At 41.0% G+C, this 19,809-nt stretch overlaps 1 protein-coding gene across 1 annotated transcript; it reads right to left on the minus strand.

Moving 5' to 3' along the window:
- Positions 1-321: 321 nt before the first annotated feature.
- On the minus strand, positions 322-15,890 carry LOC145395317 (methylenetetrahydrofolate reductase (NADPH); the record flags this gene model as incomplete). Its single annotated transcript, XM_080268995.1, has 12 exons — positions 322-620; positions 1,870-1,992; positions 2,979-3,152; positions 6,202-6,300; positions 6,990-7,118; positions 9,617-9,713; positions 11,125-11,280; positions 11,748-12,070; positions 12,444-12,625; positions 14,278-14,412; positions 14,762-14,865; positions 15,730-15,890. Coding segments are annotated over 12 exons (1,914 nt in total), but the record flags the coding sequence as incomplete, so codon positions are not given.
- Between the last annotated feature and the right edge of the window lie 3,919 nt (positions 15,891-19,809).

The following is a 19,809-nucleotide window of genomic DNA, read 5'->3' on the forward strand; positions in this document are numbered from 1 at the left end:
TTTCAAGATGAAGAGATGTCAATTTCAGGTCAAGTGAAAGTGAAAAGAGTATAGCAGCTGAATCTAGACTCTTCATATTCTCGACTTTCATCTTTCTCCACATAAATACTGCCTCAAGTGCCACAACTTGACTTCTCAGGATAGTCATTATCTGCCAGGTTAACAAAACAGCAGTACTGAGTGACATTTTGTATATATATATATATATATATATATATATATATATATTATTTTTTTTTTTCAGATGATTTTAATCAGAGAGACAGTTTGAAGTGGAGGGGTTAGATCCTTTATTTACCCAATTACTACTAGAGGTCCTTCTGATGTGTAATAAAATTGTCTGGTAGCAGGAAGAATGGAATAAAAATCACACCCTCAAGCTAAACAGACTAATATACATTGTTTGATGAATCCTGACTTTCCATTTTCTCTTCCTTTAGTTTCCTCCAAGTAAACATTGCCTCAAGGACATCCCACAGACATGATTCCTTAGGGTAGTCATTGTCCACTAAGTTAACAAGGTAGTAGTTATTTGTGATGTGCTGGATGATCTCTCGGGAACGACTGTTCTCAGTGTACAATTTGCCCCACTGAGCCATCCACAGGCCAAAGGCTTCATCCTGGAAATTAAAGGAACATTAGAGCAAATACTAACAAAATACAGTACTGTACTACATGTTCAGACATATAAAAAATAATAATAACAATAACAACCAATGCATCTTGAATAAAAATGCTGAGAATTGTTTGATGGAAGTATTTATACCCCAATTTTGGCAAAATCATTTACTGGGAGGGCACAAACAGTTTTGGTGCAACTCCAATTCTCTTATAACCAAACATGGCTTTGTACATGCTTGCATGTGTCATCCTTGTTCACATGGTGGCAGCACTCCATGATGCACAAACTCTGGCAACAGCTTAGTTAATCCTACAACCCTGTGGTCATTATATAGGACATCGTTCCAGGTCTTCTTAGGTTTTGGTTTTGGTGCTCTACCCTCCATATTCAATTAGTATATTTTAATCCAATTTTTATCCCTCATTCTCTTTACATGTAAAAATCACCATAATCTCCAGTTATGCATCACATCACCAGTGCCCTCAGCTCAGAGCCCATTTCTCAACTTCTCATCCACAGTTCTGTCACTTGCAGATCTGTCATTCAGAGAAACACTACTCATTCATCTAATCATCCTAATCTCTGTACTTCCTACCCTAACCTTCCTACTCTCAAACCTACCCTCATCCTCCCCATCATCATCATCTCCCTTTAGTGCCTAAGTTTCACTACCATAAAGCATTAAACTTCTCTCACATCTGTCTATTTCTCTATAGCCAGATGCTTTAATCATGGAGCGAGTAACTACAAACAAATTGCCTCCCTAATACTCTGTCCTCCACCATCAGGTTGCCCTCCCTTCAATTCACACCATCCTCAGTTCACATGCATTCCCTTAGTGCTGCAAAGGATTAGGAGAAATACCTTGGGATGGTTTGGCCTTGTGGGGAGAACAGAGAATAAGAGATTGACTAAGACAGCAGAAGTAAGTGAGGTGGAGGGGGGGAGGGAGAAATCAAGGATGAAACAAATGGATGGGGTGGACAGGTGGTGTGTGAGTTGGAAAGAGGGCAGCCTGATGGCAGGTGACATGATGGTGATTAAACTGCAGCCACCCCTTATGGGATTAAAGCATCTTGCTACAGATCAATAGACAGATATACATCCATCCATCATCCAATCCTACATTGCCCCATGAGGAGCGTAGGAGCGTGGGGCTAGGCAGTTGGTCCCGACATTTAACATGAGAGTGATAGACAATAAAGTGATATCCCCTCAGGTTTAAATTCAATAAACTTTTGCCATACCTTCCAAGCCTTGAAGCTGAGTGGATCAACAATAGTGGGCTGGATTATCTCAGTGCCAGGGAATGCACCCCACGTTACTGCATTTGGACGGTGTTTGTGGCAGTTACTGAAATCTGCTGAACCCTGTAAAATAAACATCATCATCATCAGTCATCAGCCTCCTAACTCTACACCACCACCACAATTATCATCACAATAATAATCCTAACCAAATTTCCCACTACAGTAACACATCATTAAACTCTCATTAAACTGGATTCATTTTCAAATAACCAAGTCGGATGACTGAAAGTTTGGTATTGTATAAACAGGATTTCAGTCCAGTATTTCTAGAGCAAAACTTGTGCAAGCATGTGAATGTAAGATATTGTAATATATGCATACCAATTCAGTGCTGGCCCACACTCCACTTCATGTGAGGATAGATGACCAGCCACTTCCCCTGGTGATTTTACTTGACTAAAAAACCTCTAGTCAACTTTTGAGGGTCAAGCCTATGTAACACCATCCCTCCAAATGAGGCATTTTCATTGCTAAATCACCAGGCAACTTTTTATTTTTTTTTTTATTTTTTTATTTTTTATTTTTTTAAGAACTTCCACCCCTTTTTTAAGGACTCACTGACATCATAAAAACACCCCAGCTATTACCATTACACCAGTCCTGAATGAGACAGTCCAAACGTATACTGAGTATAGACAATGGGTATTACCACCAATGTGGTGCACAGGAAATGCAGATAAAAGACCTGTAGGCCAATAATGAGGTAATCTTTTGGGGTGAAACTACAAACAGTACACTGAAGATGACATTAGTGCAAATAAGAGGACAGCTGGTCCTCATGGACTGAACTGCAAAGTCTATGCCAAGATCATCAAAAGAATCCTGTAATCGTATGCTCTGAACTCAACATATGATTAATGATATGAGGGTTGATGTGAGGTAAGAGACGTTGCATGCTAAGTAGTGCATCACAGTTTTTATATATAAATGAAAATTTATAACTTTAATACTGTAACTTATTTTTGTGAAACTTACCATGGGCTTAGTAGCAAAAAAGAACATTAAAACAGAGTGATTTACCATACAGTGTTGTACTCTGAACTCACTGTGCGATTAATGATGTGATAGTTGATGCGAGGGAAGAGAGGGAGGATGTTGAGTAGCGCATCAACGTTTTCCTTACAGGTGAAGAACTCAAGGTACGCCTTCTGGTACACATATCCTCCTGGCATGCCCCACCCCACCACTGGGTCCTCACTGCTGGCACCATTCACATTGGGCTGGAAAATGAGGGTGGTGTGAGTTGGAGGGAGGAAACCTGATGGTACAGGATAGGGTGACATGGTCTGGCCATGTGGAGAGAATGGCAAGTGACAGATTGACTTGGAGAGTGTATGTGACTGTGGTAGAGGGGGAGACTGAAGATGAGTTGGACGGATGAAGTGGAGAGGTATATGAATGAAAGTGGTGAGTTGGAGGGAAGCTTATTGGGGAGGCAGTTAGTTTGTAGCCACCCAAAGGAAACTGGCCACAGATAAGATATACAGTAAATATACATACAGTAGCCCCTACACTTCCACAGCTCATATCTGCAGAGATTCTGCTTAAGCAGTACCCATAAGTGTTACCAAAATCCAGCAAGGTTTAAAAAAAAAAAAAAAAAAAAAAAAAAAAAAAATCAATGTTGTCTGCAGTAGGCTGGTATCTTGGCTGTCATTTTGACTTTTGTTAAGAATTTGTGGGTTTTGTCATGAATGAGAGAGACTCTGTCAAGATTGTGGGGGGTCTGAGGCAAGTACCTAGAACCTTATAAAGGACTTTGGGTCACAGAGGGTTTTTAGCTGGCAAGTTGGAGTCCATCATGTTGAGATTTTTCTCTTATTTTTTCCTTTAAGCCTTTTTAATATCAATATCTCATGTCTGTTTTACTGCCATATAATAAGTTAAACCCTTAGGAAACATATCTGTACTCTAGTTGGGGTCAGATGGTTTTTAGTAGGCAAGTTGGGCCTGGGTAGGGATCTGATTAATACATTAGCTTTATTACAATGGGTTGAAAGAGCCTGCTTATGTGGATTCTGCATGTGCAGTCCACCAGGTTAACACTTTAGCTCTGTGTAAGAGGAGGTACAGCTATAGCATCATCATCATTATCACCTTGGCACTATTTCAACATCATACTGGTAATCTTCTTAACATTCTCAGGCTCCTGCAACACTTACTTAGCTTAATAATATCACCTTGTATTGACTGGAACAGAATACTGAATGAAAAGATGTAACCATAATTAGATTGGTGGTAACCACTGTTGTCAACACTCAGATTCCTATGACTGGTTAAAAAATTCAAGATATGACTTCTTGTACACATACCACCCTGGCATGCCCAACCCCACCACTGGGTTCTCACTGCTGGCACTGTCCACGCTGGGCTCGAAATCATCATCATCATCATCATTAACAACAACATTGAACTCTGTTAACCGTCCCCGCCCCTCGGGTATTGTTTTCATTTGGTTTGTCTGTCTGTTTGTTTCTTTGTTTGTTTGTTTGTCTGTCAACAGCTTTACATGAAACCTACCAGTGTGGTTTTGACCAAAATTACAGGCATGATGGGATATGACCTTCTGATCACCTGATTAAATTTTGGGCCAAACTGGGCCAAGACCCAGGCTGTAGGCCCCCAAATGCAAAATGTAGTGCTGTAGAGCTGCAAGGCTTGGTGGATGAGTTTGAGAGTGTGTGTAAGAAACGGAACCTAAAGGTGAATGTAGGGAAGAGTAAAGTGATGGTCTTTGAGAGAGGTGAAGTTAGTGAATGTACAGCGAGGTTGGATGGTGAGGAATTGGAAAATGTGAGTACGTTTAAGTACTTGGGTAATGTGATGAGTAAGGATGGAGGTTTGGAGGGTGAAGTGCTTGAAAGGGTACAGCAGGGAAGAAAGGTTGCTGGTTCTTTGAAAGCAGTGATAAGAAACAGGGAAGTGAGCATGGAAGTGAAAAAGTTACTACATGACAGTATTGTGATACCAACTCTAACGTACGGAAGTGAAGCTTGGACATTGTTGGAAGGACACAAGTCAAGAGTGAGAGCAGTGGAAATGAGTTATTTAAGAGGTGCCTGTGGAGTCACGTGGAGAGACAGGCTGATGAATGAGGATATAAAGGAGCGTTGTGGTGTTGATGTGGATGTGATAGGAAGCGTTATGAGAAACACACTGAGGTGGTTTGGCCATGTGGAGAGGATGGAGGGTGAAAGACTGACGAAGAGAGTGTATGTGAGTGAGGTGGAGGGGGGAAGAGGGAGGGGGAGGCCGAGGATGAGATGGAGGGATGGGGTGGAGAAGTATATGACAGAGGGGGGTGTGAGTTGGAAGCAGGGCAGTGAAATGGCGGGGGACAGGGCGTCTTGGAGGCGATTTGTTTGTGGCCACCCCAAATGGGACTGAGGCGTCTGGCAATAGATAGATAGATAGAACTCCTTTCAAATTCCTCATACTGACATGAAACCAAAACTTGGAGGTACATCTTTCAAATCTGCATCCTCTAACATGCCTCATTATATCAGGGGGGGTAACCCCCCCAGTTAGTGGTAGGGAGGTCAGCGTCATGTGGTTTGTGCCTAAAATTTCAGATGGGGGCGCCCACCATCCACTCACTCAATGTAGTGCTGCTCTCGGGTGTCTGCCCTGTCCTCTCCTCCGTCCTTCTTTCCTTCCATCTTCTGTCTATTTTTCCTTCATTCTTTTCTCTTCCTTCTGCCTACGGGTGACTTTACACTCCCTCTTCTGCCTTTCATTCCTTCATTCTTTCCTCTCCCTTCTGCCTGTGGGTGACTCTACACTGAGTGACAAGCCAAATGGTTTCCTGTACCCCAGGAAACTATGCTGGGTGGTAACCATATAACCAAATTTTGGCGCCTGGTGGTTTAGTGGGTAATTATTGTGCTCCAGTCGGATTGAACCGGTGAAGGTTTATATTCAAGGGGTGATTGGGGTTTACTGCTCATGTAATGCCACTCAGGGATGAGTGAGGCTGGTCACTCTCATCTTAAATGTCAGGACCAACTGCCTAGCCCCGGGCTTCTACACTCCTCATGGGGCAATGTAAGATTGGATGATGGACGAATGGATGGGCATAAAATTGCCAATTTTCACCCGATTTACTCCAAATTTGATATGCGACATCTTTGAGAAGATATCCTGTTGTGTTTATAAGTCAGCACTAAAATGATTGCTGGGAACAGGTCTGCTGTGCCCGGCATCGCTTCTTGTACTGTATTATGTCCTGTTTTACTGTATTAACACCATCTTAACCTTACTGAACCATACCTGTGAGTTGATAGTAAGAACACCACGCTTGTTGAAGTCTGCCAGCTTCTCAGTCAGCAGTCCTGTCTCTGCACTCAATGCATCATCATTCCATGGTACCTGAAGTAATATTTCAAAGATTTAATATTACTGCATACAAAAAAACATGGTATCAAAACCTTCATTAATCTGACACTTTATTATACTAGTCTTGCTCATACCAGCTGATATTGCTTAGCATATTTTTAAACATAGGCTCTACCACCAGATGGCAGCAAATTTGAGCCATTTCCTTACTTAATTCCCTGTCCTGGCAGCCTGCATGCAGAGGAGACCTTCCATTCCTTCACCTAATCTGTGGTTTTCCTCCTCTCTATCTCCCTTTCTTTCACTTTTTTCCTCTTCATTAACTTTATATCTCACTCCTATCAGCCTTCACTCCAACCCAAAATACTGTACTAATAAAATTCTCAAATATAAACTCCATTCATCCTTCTCAGTAAAGAGAACATATACAGTATAGTAGCAGTGGCAGTGGCAGTTCTAGCCCCAGATTCATCTGAAAGGTAAACCAAGCAAAGTGCAGGCTGAAGCTGCCCTTCTAAAACATACCAGAATCCTTCTTTGGGGGGACAGGGAGGAAGCTGATGTAAGTTTGTATGACTGGCAGTAAAGCTGCTCAGCTATATCAGTGCCACCACATGAAGGTATCTCTCTCCAGCACCAACAGAGAACATGCCTATGGTATATTTTCTTGTTTTGTATATGTATGTATGAGTGTATGTGTGCTTGCGTATTTTTTTACTAACCTGTGTAACTTTCTTTCCAGACTTATTTTGTGTTCCAGTAATATATGCATGGAAGACATCCCACACATCTTGTTCACTCTCAAGGTTCTCACCCCACATGGCCAGTAACTGCTCCTTTGTACCCTTACTCTGTAACAATTATTACTATTATTATCATTATGTAGGGAAGAGTAAAGTTATGGTCTTCAAGAGAAATAAAGTCACTGAATGTACAGTGAGGCTGGATGATGAGCAAATGGAAAATGTGAGTGCATTTAAGTACTTGAGTAGCGTGTTGAGTATGGATGGAAGTTTGGAGGATGAAGTGCATGAGAGGGTATAACAAGGAAGAAAGGTTGCTGGTTCTTTGAAAGCAGTGATAAGGAATAGGGAAGTGAGCATGGGAGTAAAAAAGTAATTGTACGACAGTACTGTGATACCAACTCTAATGTAAGAAAGTGAAGCTTGGACCTTGTTGGAAGGACACAAGTCAAGAGTGAGAGCAATGGAAATGAGTTATTTGAGTGGGGCATGTGGAGTTACATGGAGAGACAGACTGACAAATGAGGAAGTGAAGGAGTGTTGCGGTGTGAATGTAGACGTGACAGAAAGCATTAAGAGAAATACACTGAGGTGGTTTTACCCCGTACAGAGAGTGGAGAGCGAGACACTAACAAGGAGAGTGTATGTGAGTGACATGGAGGAGGGGGAGAGGGAGGGGGAGGCCGAGGATGAGATGGAGGTACGGAATAGAGAGGTATTTGAGAGAAGGGGGTGTGAGCTAGGGGAGGGCAGTGAAATGGCAGGGGACAGGGCAACATGGAGGTGATATGTTTGTGGCCACCCCTTGTGAGATCAAGGTGTTTGACAATAGATATATAGATACATTATTATCATTATTGATCCCACCATTACTGTAACTCTTTGGAATAGAGAAATCAATGGTATGGTTACAAGAGAGCACAGGGAGCCCCAGGTGGCCCAGGGTCCCCCCAGTCAGACCCTTGGCCCTCTCACTGGTCCCCCCATTTAAAAAATTTAATTATATAATGTGTGGACAACGTGTAGCACTGGGCCTCCCAAAATCGTGCTTGGCCTCATCTTGGCCCCCTTAACCACAGAGACTTGGTTAAGCCACTGCCAGAAATTAAAAATATATATATACCGGTGTATATATATATATATATATATATCCACATCACTCTCATCTTAAATGTCGGGACCAACTGCCTAGCCCCGGGCTCCTATGCTCCTCATGGGGCAATGTAGGATTGGATGTTGGATGGATGGATACATATCCACCATCATCATCTAATCCTGAGCTAAGCTATGAGATGTTTTGGAGCCCAGGGCTAGGCAAGTTGGTCCTGACTTTTAAGATGAGAGTGACCAGCCTCACTCAACCCTGATTGGCATTATGTGAGCAATAAACCCCAACCACCCCTTGGATATAAACCTGCACCAGCTCAATCTGACTGGAGTGCCTCAATTACCCATTACACCACCAGGTGCCATAATCTGGTTATATGGTAACCACCCAGTACAGTAAATGGTTTCCTGGTGTACAAGAAACTATTTGGCTTGTCACTCAGTGTAGAGCAACCCATAGGCAAAAGGAGGAAGAAAGAGTGAAGGAAAGAAAGAAAGAAAAGGGAGTGCAGAGTCACCTGTAGGCAGAAGGAAGAGGAAAGAATGAAGGAAAGAGACTAAAGAGGAAGGAAGGAAGGAAAGGAAGGAAGAAAGGAAAGGGCAGTCACCCAAGAGCAGCATGCACCATCATCATCATAAACGTTATCATTATCATAATTGCTAGTATAATAATTATTAAAAGTTAACGCAATCTGGAAATGAAATAAGCAAAGCTTACATGAATGAAAAGCCACTGGTACCAAGTCGTCAATCATCATCATCAAAAGCATCAATATAAAAAAGGAAACATGTAACTAGGAGATGCAAGTATCAGTTGTCATCATCATCATCATCATCATTTTTTCTGGCAGCCTGGACACATGCCACAAAACTTAGAATAATGGGACTTTGAATCTTCCCTCTATATCCTTCATTAATAAGTAATTTTCTGACTTTTCTGTTATACTAACTCACAATAAACTGGAAAAAAAAAAAAAAATCAAATTAGTTTCACAAGTCAGTATCATGAATCACTTTTTTTTTTTTTTTTTTTTCAGGGCCTCCCAAAAGAAGTGTAGGAATTTCAATTTAGTGTATGGGACATGGAATATATCAGTAAAGCATTGATAAAATTAAACATGATTCTGGATGAATCAAATGTGATAGTCATTAGTGGTATGAAGTGTACAAGTATGAATATTTAAGCCCGTAAAGTTGAGTCGGGATTCCTGAGGCCTGAACGGTGAGTGAATGAGAGTGTGGCACATTTCACTGGACAGATTTCAGCAAATTCTTGTAGAAGATAATTTCTTTGCTCTCTGGCTCCTACCTCACATCATACTAAGGTGGGAAAAGAGGTCTGGATAACGATGATGATAATGAAAAACTAAATATTTCACAATCATTTTCACATTGATCTAAGCATTACTAATACGTTTTGTGTCCCTCACACTACGTTCAGCTCCTTACACTACTGTTAGTAGGCCCTATACAAATTAACAACACTGATCCAAACTTACTGTCAGATAAAATAAATAGTAGTCCTTAAGTTCACCAAACGCAGGAGATTCTGATGTGCCCCAACGTCCATTAGGGAATTCATCCCAGTGTTGGGTTCTGCAATAAGGCCAGAGAATTATTATTATTACTGGTGTTACTGTTATCATCATCATTATTATTATTATTATTATTACTGTTATTATTATTATTATTATCATCATCATCATCATCATCATCATTATTATTATTATTATTACTGTTATTATTATTACTATTATTATTATTTTGACATCATCATCATCATCATAACTCTATTACTCACTAATAAATGAACTTCCCAATCACTGGACAATTTTATTCCACAACTTGAATACTACCTGTAAGTCTTGTATGCATGAAATTGGATATGCCAAATATGATTTTTCACCTGACAGATCTCAGCCACTCTCAGAACTTGAATACTAAACTTTAGTTGCATGAAATTCGAAGACCTTTGGCAAGAATGAGTGTCCTTGGTTACTAGTACCTTCCAATCTGATTACACTTGGCCATCATCTGAGCAGAAAATGGTTACAAAAATCTTTGTAAGGTTAGAACAAATAACCTATATCAACAGTGCTTTGCAAAATGGGCCAGACTTCCATTCACTCTGCACAGCAGAATAAAAACAGTATGTAATCTACCTATCTATCTATTGCCAGATGCCTTAATCCCAGAAGGGGTGGCCACAAATAAATCGCCTCCATGTCGCCCTGTCCAGTGCCATTTCACTATCCTGCTCCCAGCCCACACCCCCCTCTCTTATATACAGTACCTCTCCACTCCATCCCTCCATTCTCCTCCTTGGCCTCTCCCTCCCTCTCCCCCCTTACACCTCACTCACATACACTCTCCTCATCAGTCTCTTGCTCTCCATCCTCTCCATGTGGCCAAACCACCTCCATGTATTTTTTATACTGCACTGTACAAGCTTTTCATAAGCCTTTTAATACAGGACAAAAACTCACCAATCTGTAATCCTTTCACTACTAGGACCCCACGTATATATTTCACTGGTTAATGTATATATGGTACTGTACAGCTAGGGAAAACAACTAGCATCCAAGGACTAATATCCAGGAAAAAAAAATTGGATCTAGCAGCCTAGTACACAAAATAACAAAATCTCTGTTTCTGATGATAAGAAAGAAACTTGATAAACTCATTAAATTACAACCCAAGCAAAACTCGAACCCAAGTCTCACAGGATGACTATCAGCAAACATAATCTTTACGTGAACCAAAGGGACTGTGCATGACTTACGTGGTTTCATGAACTATTATTATATATATCACTGATGCAGTTTTGTGCCATGCACCACCTATTTGAGGGAGTAATGTATTAACCCTGTTAACAGAATTTGGGTTCATGTACAAATTTACAACCCGATACAATTATTAATGTCAACCAAGGGTTCACAGTGCTTCAGAACTTAACCTTTTCATCAAGAGCATAATCTCCAGCCTATTATACAAGAGTACAACCAACCTGTAAACATAAGCCTTGGGTCGTGATGCCCAGAATATGGGTCTGACGTCTTCACCACTTCTCTTGTGGTTGGCGGCCATCCTCCAAGGTAATGGGCGGCGAGGAGCAGCTGACCACAGACCCACTTGTTTTAAGATCCCTGTAGTTGCCACCTCTCTGAAATGAAGACAATTATTGGTACATCATCATCATCAGTACTCTTATCACTACCATCATCCTCACAAACCCACTTTTATTAAAGATTCCTGCTGATGATACCTCTCTATAATGAAGGAGGTATTACAGCTCCAGCATTTAATTATCATTCTTGTTATGCTTCTCTCTCTCTCTCTTCTCTCAGAAATAAGGATACCTGTAGGTATTATTACATCAATATCATGATAATTACCCTCATCAATAACACCATCATCATGAACACTAGCATGCTTGACATCATCATTTTCTCCCTACTTTATCATCCTCATCATCATCACAATAATCTATCATCACCATCATTACTGATAATGATCCTAATCCTGTTCCCACACTAGTATATGAGGCTGGAGGATTGGGAAACATGAGAAGAAAAACATACTGTGACAACTCAAAGGCTTATTGGAATCATTATGGTAAATGAACCTTACCTATTAAGTGTATATATATGTATTCCTGGTGCCATATCAGCTTCAAATAGCTCCTTGATGAGAGTACAGGACTGATGAATCCCATAGTTCCTTATTGCTTCATCATTATCCTTTAAGGGCGTCACCACATCTATTATATCTTGGGGAACATCCAATTTTGAGAGCTTTACAATGTGGCGTAGGGAGTCATAGCTCTGGATGGGCATAATTCCAGGAATTATGGGGCAGGTGATTCCCAATTCTCGGCAGTCATTCACAAATTTGATAAATGTTTGTGCCTTGAAGAACAACTGAGTGATGATTAAGTCTGCTCCTGCATCAACCTATTGAAATAAGAACTCAGTTAATATCATTCAGTTTGGAGAACTTGGAAGAGGAGACTGAGTAAGGAACTAGATTAATATCACAACACATGGAAAGTCGCCAGCACCTGACAAGACCTACACATGCTAGCGTGTTAAGATCTTCAAACACACACAGATACACAGAAACATAAAGGACCAGATGACTGGATGATCTATAGACAGACAGAAGTACTGTATGATAATATGGATGTATCAATGTATGTATACATGCTATCATATACTATCCAAATTGAAGAGTAAGCTATGTGAGCCTTGTCTTTTCAGTACCTAATCTCCTAAGCTGAAAAAAATTGTCATGAGTCAGCAACAGCAAAACAAAAATGGTGTTCACCTTCTCTTTTAAGTGACGCAGATCATCCTCATATGATGTAGCTTCAGGATGCCCAGTGGGATATCCAGCTACACAAATCACAAAATAATTGCCAAACTCCTTCCTTATGTGTTTAACCAGATCTACTGCATAGTTGAAGCCATCCACAGGTGCTGTCCAGTCCTCTCTGTCATTTGGTGGGTCTGGGGGAGAAAATCTGTGGTGCAGTGAACAGGTAAAATCAGGGACCAAAGGTCATCTAACACTTCACACTTAAGAGTCCTGTATGTCTGTCACTTCCCTGACACTTCATACCAGAAAGAATCATCTGTGGGTTGAAAAACTTGCCAAACCCCTCTCAGCTTAGAGAACAATTCATGGTCAGAAAAACATACCAGACCTCTCTCAGTTTGGGGTTACTGGCCAGCAGAGTTAAAACTGAAAGAGGTGAAAAAATATCCAATTTTATCCTTACATGCTTAACCAGATCTGTAGTAAATGTGAATCTGTCCTCAGGGTCACTCTAGTCTTCCCTATCATTTGGTGGGTCTGGAAGAGAGGATTTATGGTGTAGTAACTGTGATGTAAAGAAAATAGGAATACTGTACTACACTTGATGATAGGGCTGTGTTGCCCAAAACAATATAATTGAGTAAACATGTTATACCACACCTTTAGTGGGAATGAGTGCAGTGTATGATAGAGAGGATTTCATGTGGTGTCACTGATAATACCAAACAGCTCCATGTGTCACTGATATTACTAAACAGCTCCATGTGTCACTGATATTACCCAACTGCTCCACTGCTTTGTTATATAAATGTCCTTCAACTCCCTTCCTATCCCCCAAACAAGGATGGCGGACTGCAGGAGAAGGGCAACTTCAACCTGTAGTCCAACAAGTTCATATCCAGATGAGCCTGTGGCAATAATAACAAAGACACTTCAGGTAACATGATGGCAAAGATTTACAGATCAAGCTGCACTCATTACTCCCAGCAACACCACAGTTTTATACTCATATTCATTTACCTTTACATTTGCTGCTCAGAAAAATTAATTACCATATTTTGCCACTCTGAAGCATTGCTAAAATTGGATATCACTGACTGGAAAAGGTAACAATATAATTAGAAACATTAAATCAAATGATGCAAACTGAAACATAACTGAAGGCTTAAGGATGCCTGTAGGGCCATACACGTGGAGAGTATTGCAATGATGACAGTGTGGTGACAGCCAATTCGATTCTACCTCTTATGAGGCACAAGGACCCACAGCAAGGCTATTGCAGTCCAGTACATTATGGGTTACATGACCAGCCTACTTCCCTTGTTGGTATTACGTGGCTAAAAAAGCCTATCACCTCATGGGAACTGAACCCATACAAGACCATCACTCCAGCTAGTGCATTCTAACCACTGGTTGTTGTTGCTTAATGCCTATCTATCTGGCTAGGCAAACCTGTCAACCACAGTCAAGCAATTGCTTCTGTGGGGTCACCCTATACAACAGTACGTAGGAATTCTCCCTTGTGGTAGACAATGCCTCACCAGGGTTGGACAGGGGTTCTTCTCATGACAAGGTGCAGGGAAATATGAGGTTTGGCTCCCAGGTGATCACTGCAGCTGCTACATCCAGGGTGCACAGAACCAACACACACAGGCTCCTACTCAGCACCAATGGTGAATCCATAAATGACTGTCAAAAACTGGGTTATGTACTTGTCTACACACTCATGCTTTCATTTTTAAGAATACCATCATATACAGTATACATGACATCATTATGGTAAAGGGATTAAAAACATGAACAGGAGGGAGAAAAACAAAAATGCCACAAAAAAGTAACTAACCTCCTCTAAGTGCCAAGATGTTTCGAAGACCAATGTGTTTTGCACGTTGGAGGTGGCGGGTGATCTCACTCTTGGTCATGTTGCAACACGTCATGTGAAGCATTGTCTCCAGACCACAGTAGTTCAAGGCTGCACCTGGGGAGGTAAATGATCATTAAATAATCTACATTACAATTCCCATCACCATTAAAATGTTCATTAAGTTATCATCATAACTAAGATCATGCTTGTCATGCAGTGGCGCCAATACAACCAAACAGCTCCAATGCCCAGTTACACATACATCCCTCAACTCCATCCCTGTCCTCTAAAAGAAAGATGGTGGATTGCAGGAAAAGGTCAACTTCAGCCTGCAGTCCACAATTCAAGCTATAATTATGTGCCTTGGGCCACAACAACAAAAGGGGGAAAGGTGATGGACATGTCCTAAGTGTGAAGTAAACACAGAAGAACAGTAAGCCAAATTTGTCCCTCAGTAATTTACCTGCAATAGTGAGTGATGATGTCTCTGTGTCTCCACCTGGGTTGCCTGCTGGATGCCATGTTACGTCACAGAACAGTGGGTCACCCTCACGCATACGGTCAAACCTGAAAAATCATTATTATCTTCATTATTATCATTATTATTCCAATACTACTATTATAAACATCATCATCAGCATCCTCTTACATATCATAAATAACATCATCATTACCAGCATCTAGCCATAAGACATTATAAACCTAACCATGTCGTCATCATCATCAACTAACTGCAGTGCCTGCCGGACTGAACCAGACCATAAAATGTCAAACTATAATAATATCTAGATCTGTAGTTAAGAATTAGTCATGCTTTAGTGATAACATGCCTACAAAATGGACTACAATATGTCTAAGTTGGTGATATCATGTCTACATAATGGACTACAGTATTTATATGTTACAGTGAATAACATCTGTTCTTACCATGTTATAAATGTCAGTAACGGGTATGTATGTGGTCTGGTTCATGCATTATATAACATTCCAGGGTAAAGTTGGACTACCCACCAGAGCAGACATGGACTAATATTTTGTTAATTACGGTACCTTACTTAAAGTTTATCACGATTCACTCTACTGGCTTGTATCACATTTTATTTCCTTACAACAACCCCTTCAAGCAATCTTACATGTATGATAAAATAGGATATTACTGTACTGACACAAGCACAGACTTACTGTAGACTGCATCACTACCTTCTTAAGTTATGAAAGTTACTGATGACTTCATGGGTGAATTATGTGGGAGATCATTTTCACCCATAAGGACATCAGCAACTGTAGCTCTTCAATAAATGATTAATGGACCCATGTTCATACAACACTTCTTATTCAAACTCAGCCCAAGAATAACCTCCTCAAGTTTCTTACATATTCACCAAGTCACTCTTTATACTTTAACACTATACCTTCCTGCTTTCAGCTCACCTGGCCAAGAGGTTAACTGCTCCACCCTTGGTCCTGGGAGGGAAGAATTCAAGGGAGAAAAACTTGTCACTGGACTCTATGCGGCCCTGTATCTTTTCTCGCAAGCTGAGGTATCTGCTAAGGTATTCTGGCTCATTGCTTAGGCTGCTTTCTTCCTCTACATGTCCTTGTTCTGTAAGTGGAGGGGTTATTAGTGGGACTGTTTCACCAGATGGAACTGGGTTAGGTTAGGTTAGCTTAGGATTGAGAGTGTATGCTGTTGCTGTATATTCTCTGTTACTGAGAGATGTAATATTCTCTCTCTCTCTCTCTCTCTCCCTCTTTCCTTGGGCAGTGAGACCTCCTAAGGTATTGCAATTCATTTCTTGGGTTGCCCTCTTCCTCTGCATGCCTATATTCTGTAAGCATCATCATCATCATCATCCTTCTCCACCTCCCCCTCCTCCTCCTTCTCCTCCTCCTCCTCCTCCTCTTCATCATCATCATCATCATCATCATCAACATCATCATCATCACCATCATCTCTTTTTCCCATCCAAGTACAAGGTGCGGCAGGGTCCAGAAAGCAAGGAAAGAGAAAACACAATAAAGGGATAGCCATTAACATCATGCCTGGTAAAATGGACCACACACTTGTTCACTCACCATGGAAGCCCCTGGAATCCTGACTTACCCTAAGAGACCTAACCATCTGCACATATTTTTTTAGATGTGTATACTGCTACTGAGTATTCTCTATAAAGTGTTGGGAAAAGTAGCCTGAGATGGTTTAGTCACGTGGAGGGAATGTAAAATGAGACTGAGGGAATATAAAATGAGACTGACTAGGAGCATATGTGGGTTGAGCTGAGTTAAGAGTAAATGTGCTAGTCTCTTGGGTTGCTATGCTAGCTATGGGGCAATAATGGACTGGATGACAGCTACTGACAGGGTTAAATACCAAGCTTGTCCCAGTGTGATAATAACTCTTCAGAGTGGACAGCAGTGTTGGTGGTGGTGGGTTGGTGTCTGTGAGGGTCAGGTCAGGGCCAAGGGAGGCAGAGTTTTTTGGCTCCCTCCTTCACCACAATGTTTCCCATAACGATTTGAATCTGAGAAGTGGTTGGGGTTTACTGCTCATATAATACCACCTGGGCAAGTCTTACAATTCAGGACTAAGTAGCTTAGCCTTGGGCCCCTACAATCCTGATTAACAATAAAAGATTAAACACACAGAGCAAAGTAGAAAGGAGAAGAGCATACAGTATTTACCAAATTTGTCACGCTGTAAGAGAAACTCCTTAAGAATGGGCAGCGCTGTTGATGTTGGTGGGTCAGTGTTTGTGAGGGATGGGTCAGGGCCGGAAGTGGCAAGGTCGTTGGGAGTCTCCTTCACCATGATGATTTATTCTGCCACCACCTGCAAAGAAAAAAATAATCCTCACAATTCTCATTTTCATCAGTACAGTACACTGATCCCCAAGATGAAATGATGTAAAAATAAATAAATAAAAAATAAAAGTATATGTGGTCCAGGTGACACATGGTAGTCTAGTGGATGAAAGGATTCCAACCAGATGGGGCCACATAAGAGTTTTGTTGCATTTAAAGAGTTGCTGGGGTTTATTGCTCAAATAATACCACTCAAAGGCATGTGATGCCGGTCATTCTTGCCTTTAATGTCAAAACTAATTAGCCTAGACCCAGATCTCTACACTCTTGATGGCAAAAAATATGACTGGATGATAAACAGGCAAGAAACAATTTTACCAAGATCATTAACCCATGGAATAGCACTTTAAAATCTATCTACCGGTATCTACCTATAGCCCGACGTCTTAATCCCGCAAAGGGTGGCCGCAGACAAAACGCCTCCAAGTCGCTCTGTCATCCACCATTTGACTGCCCTCCCCCCAACTCACTCTCCCCTTCCTCATATATCTCTCAACTCCATCTCTCCACTTCATCCTCAGTCTTCTCGTCCCTCTCCCTCTCTTCATTTCACCTACATACACCCTCTTAGTCAGTCTTTCATTTTCCATTCTCTTCACATGTCCAAACTTTAAAAACCCTCAAATATTAACCCAAGATTTGGTTAATATGCTTAACCCCTTGGATCTAATACGGTACTTCTCTATTTTATACACAATACTTCCTCATGATTTTTAGCTTGAGAGAAAATTCTAAAGTGATGGGGCAAATTTCAACCTGTCCTGTGGATCTGGCTAACATTATATATATATATATATATATATATATCAATCAATCAATCAATCATTTCATGTGGCACCCTCGGGGATGCATAGGGCCTCGATGAACTCACACCACCACATCCTACTGTATCTTGTGCTAACTCCTCAAGATCTCCCCAACACTCATCTCCAGCTTCCCGTCTCATTGTCCTCACCCACGTCTCTTTTGGCCTTCCTCTACCTCTCCTACCAAGTGCCACCCACCCTGGTGTACCTCGTACTATTCCCTGTCTCCTATACACATGTCCTAGCCACTTCCATCGTGAGAACCTAACATATTCATCGACCGGCTGCACTCCCGTTATTTCTCTAATTCTACTATTTGGTATCCTTTCCCACCACTTAACTCCTAATATTCTTCTAAGTGCTTTATTTTCAAACACCAAGAATCTATTTTCCATAGTCACTGTGCTGTACCAAGACTCGTGTCCATAAATTAAGATACTCCTAACCATTACCTTATAAAGTTTGATTTTTGTATGCACAGAAAAATTGTTATTATTCCAAATATTTTTAAGCATTCCCATTGCCTGATTAGCCTTCTTTAACCTTTCCTCGAATTCAAAGTTCAAAGAACCATCCTTGGCTAAATAAGTACCTAAATATTTAAACCTATCAACTTGCTTTACAACCATACCTCCAGTTACACATTCCTGCGCATTTTCCATATTCATATTGATTATTTCAGTTTTTCCACAATTAATAACCAAACCCACCTTATATATATATATATATGACGTGTTGAGTGTTTCACCACCTCCTGCCAACACCAAAGGAGCTGCCAGTTACTTCTTGTCCCCAAAATTCACTTGGTAGAGATGAAAACACAAAGATGGAGTTGAGAGGGAGGGGAGAGTGGGTTGGGGGGAGGGCAGTCAAATGGTGGGTGACAGCGCAACTTGGAGGCATTTATATATATGTATATATATATATATATATATATATATATATATATATATATATATATATATATATGTATATATATATATATATATATATATATATATATATATATATATATATATATCCACTGAAAATTGACTTAGAACCTACACCCAGAATTGCTATGGGAGAGTTGTCTGTCTTTGCTTTGTGTTTTCACCTCTACCAAGTGAATTTTGGGGGCAAGAAGTGACTGGCAGCTCCTTTGGTGCTGGCGGGAGGTGGTGAAACACTCAGCACATCAATGCTTGCCCAGAACTGAGAGTGGGAGTATATGTTCCGGTCGCTCTGAGCTTGCACCTCCCTCTTTTTTTCACATGCATTACTGTTTGCCATTATTTTCCAAGAGTCGAGTTGTCATGCCTATAAAGTACTGCTCAAGGGATGAGAGGGTCAATATCATTGCATAGAGGCAGGATAATGTCCCTATCAACATGATTTGTGAACATACTGGACGCGCAAAGTCGACCATCATGCAGATTCTTGCTGCAACAAGCAGCCTGCTACCTGATGTCGCACCAGAGCACAAGCATGGCAGTGGAAAGAAGAGGACGACTTCCAGCAGTACAGGTATGCTTCTGAAGAGGGAAATAATTATGAATCCTTGACTGACAGCAGCAGAATTGAAGAGAATTCATCCTCAGCTGTTACAAGATGTCACAATTCGAACTATCCAACACTGCTTACAGAAGGAGCTGGGTTTGCCAAGCTGCATGGCAGCCAAGAAACCGCTTCTCACTGACTGCATGAAGAAGCAGCACATTCAGTTGGCTAAGTAGTATGCACACTCGACATCGGATGAATGGAGAAAAGTTATGTTTTCCGATGAAAGCACATTTCAAGTGTTCCAGGTGCGTTCTGCCAAGGTTTGTCGCCCTGCCTCCTGTAACGTAGTCGATACGACCCT

Source organism: Coenobita brevimanus, chromosome 30, assembly GCF_032717465.1.
Source record: "Coenobita brevimanus isolate Jiangsu-jjx chromosome 30, ASM3271746v2, whole genome shotgun sequence".
NCBI lineage: Eukaryota > Metazoa > Arthropoda > Malacostraca > Decapoda > Coenobitidae > Coenobita > Coenobita brevimanus.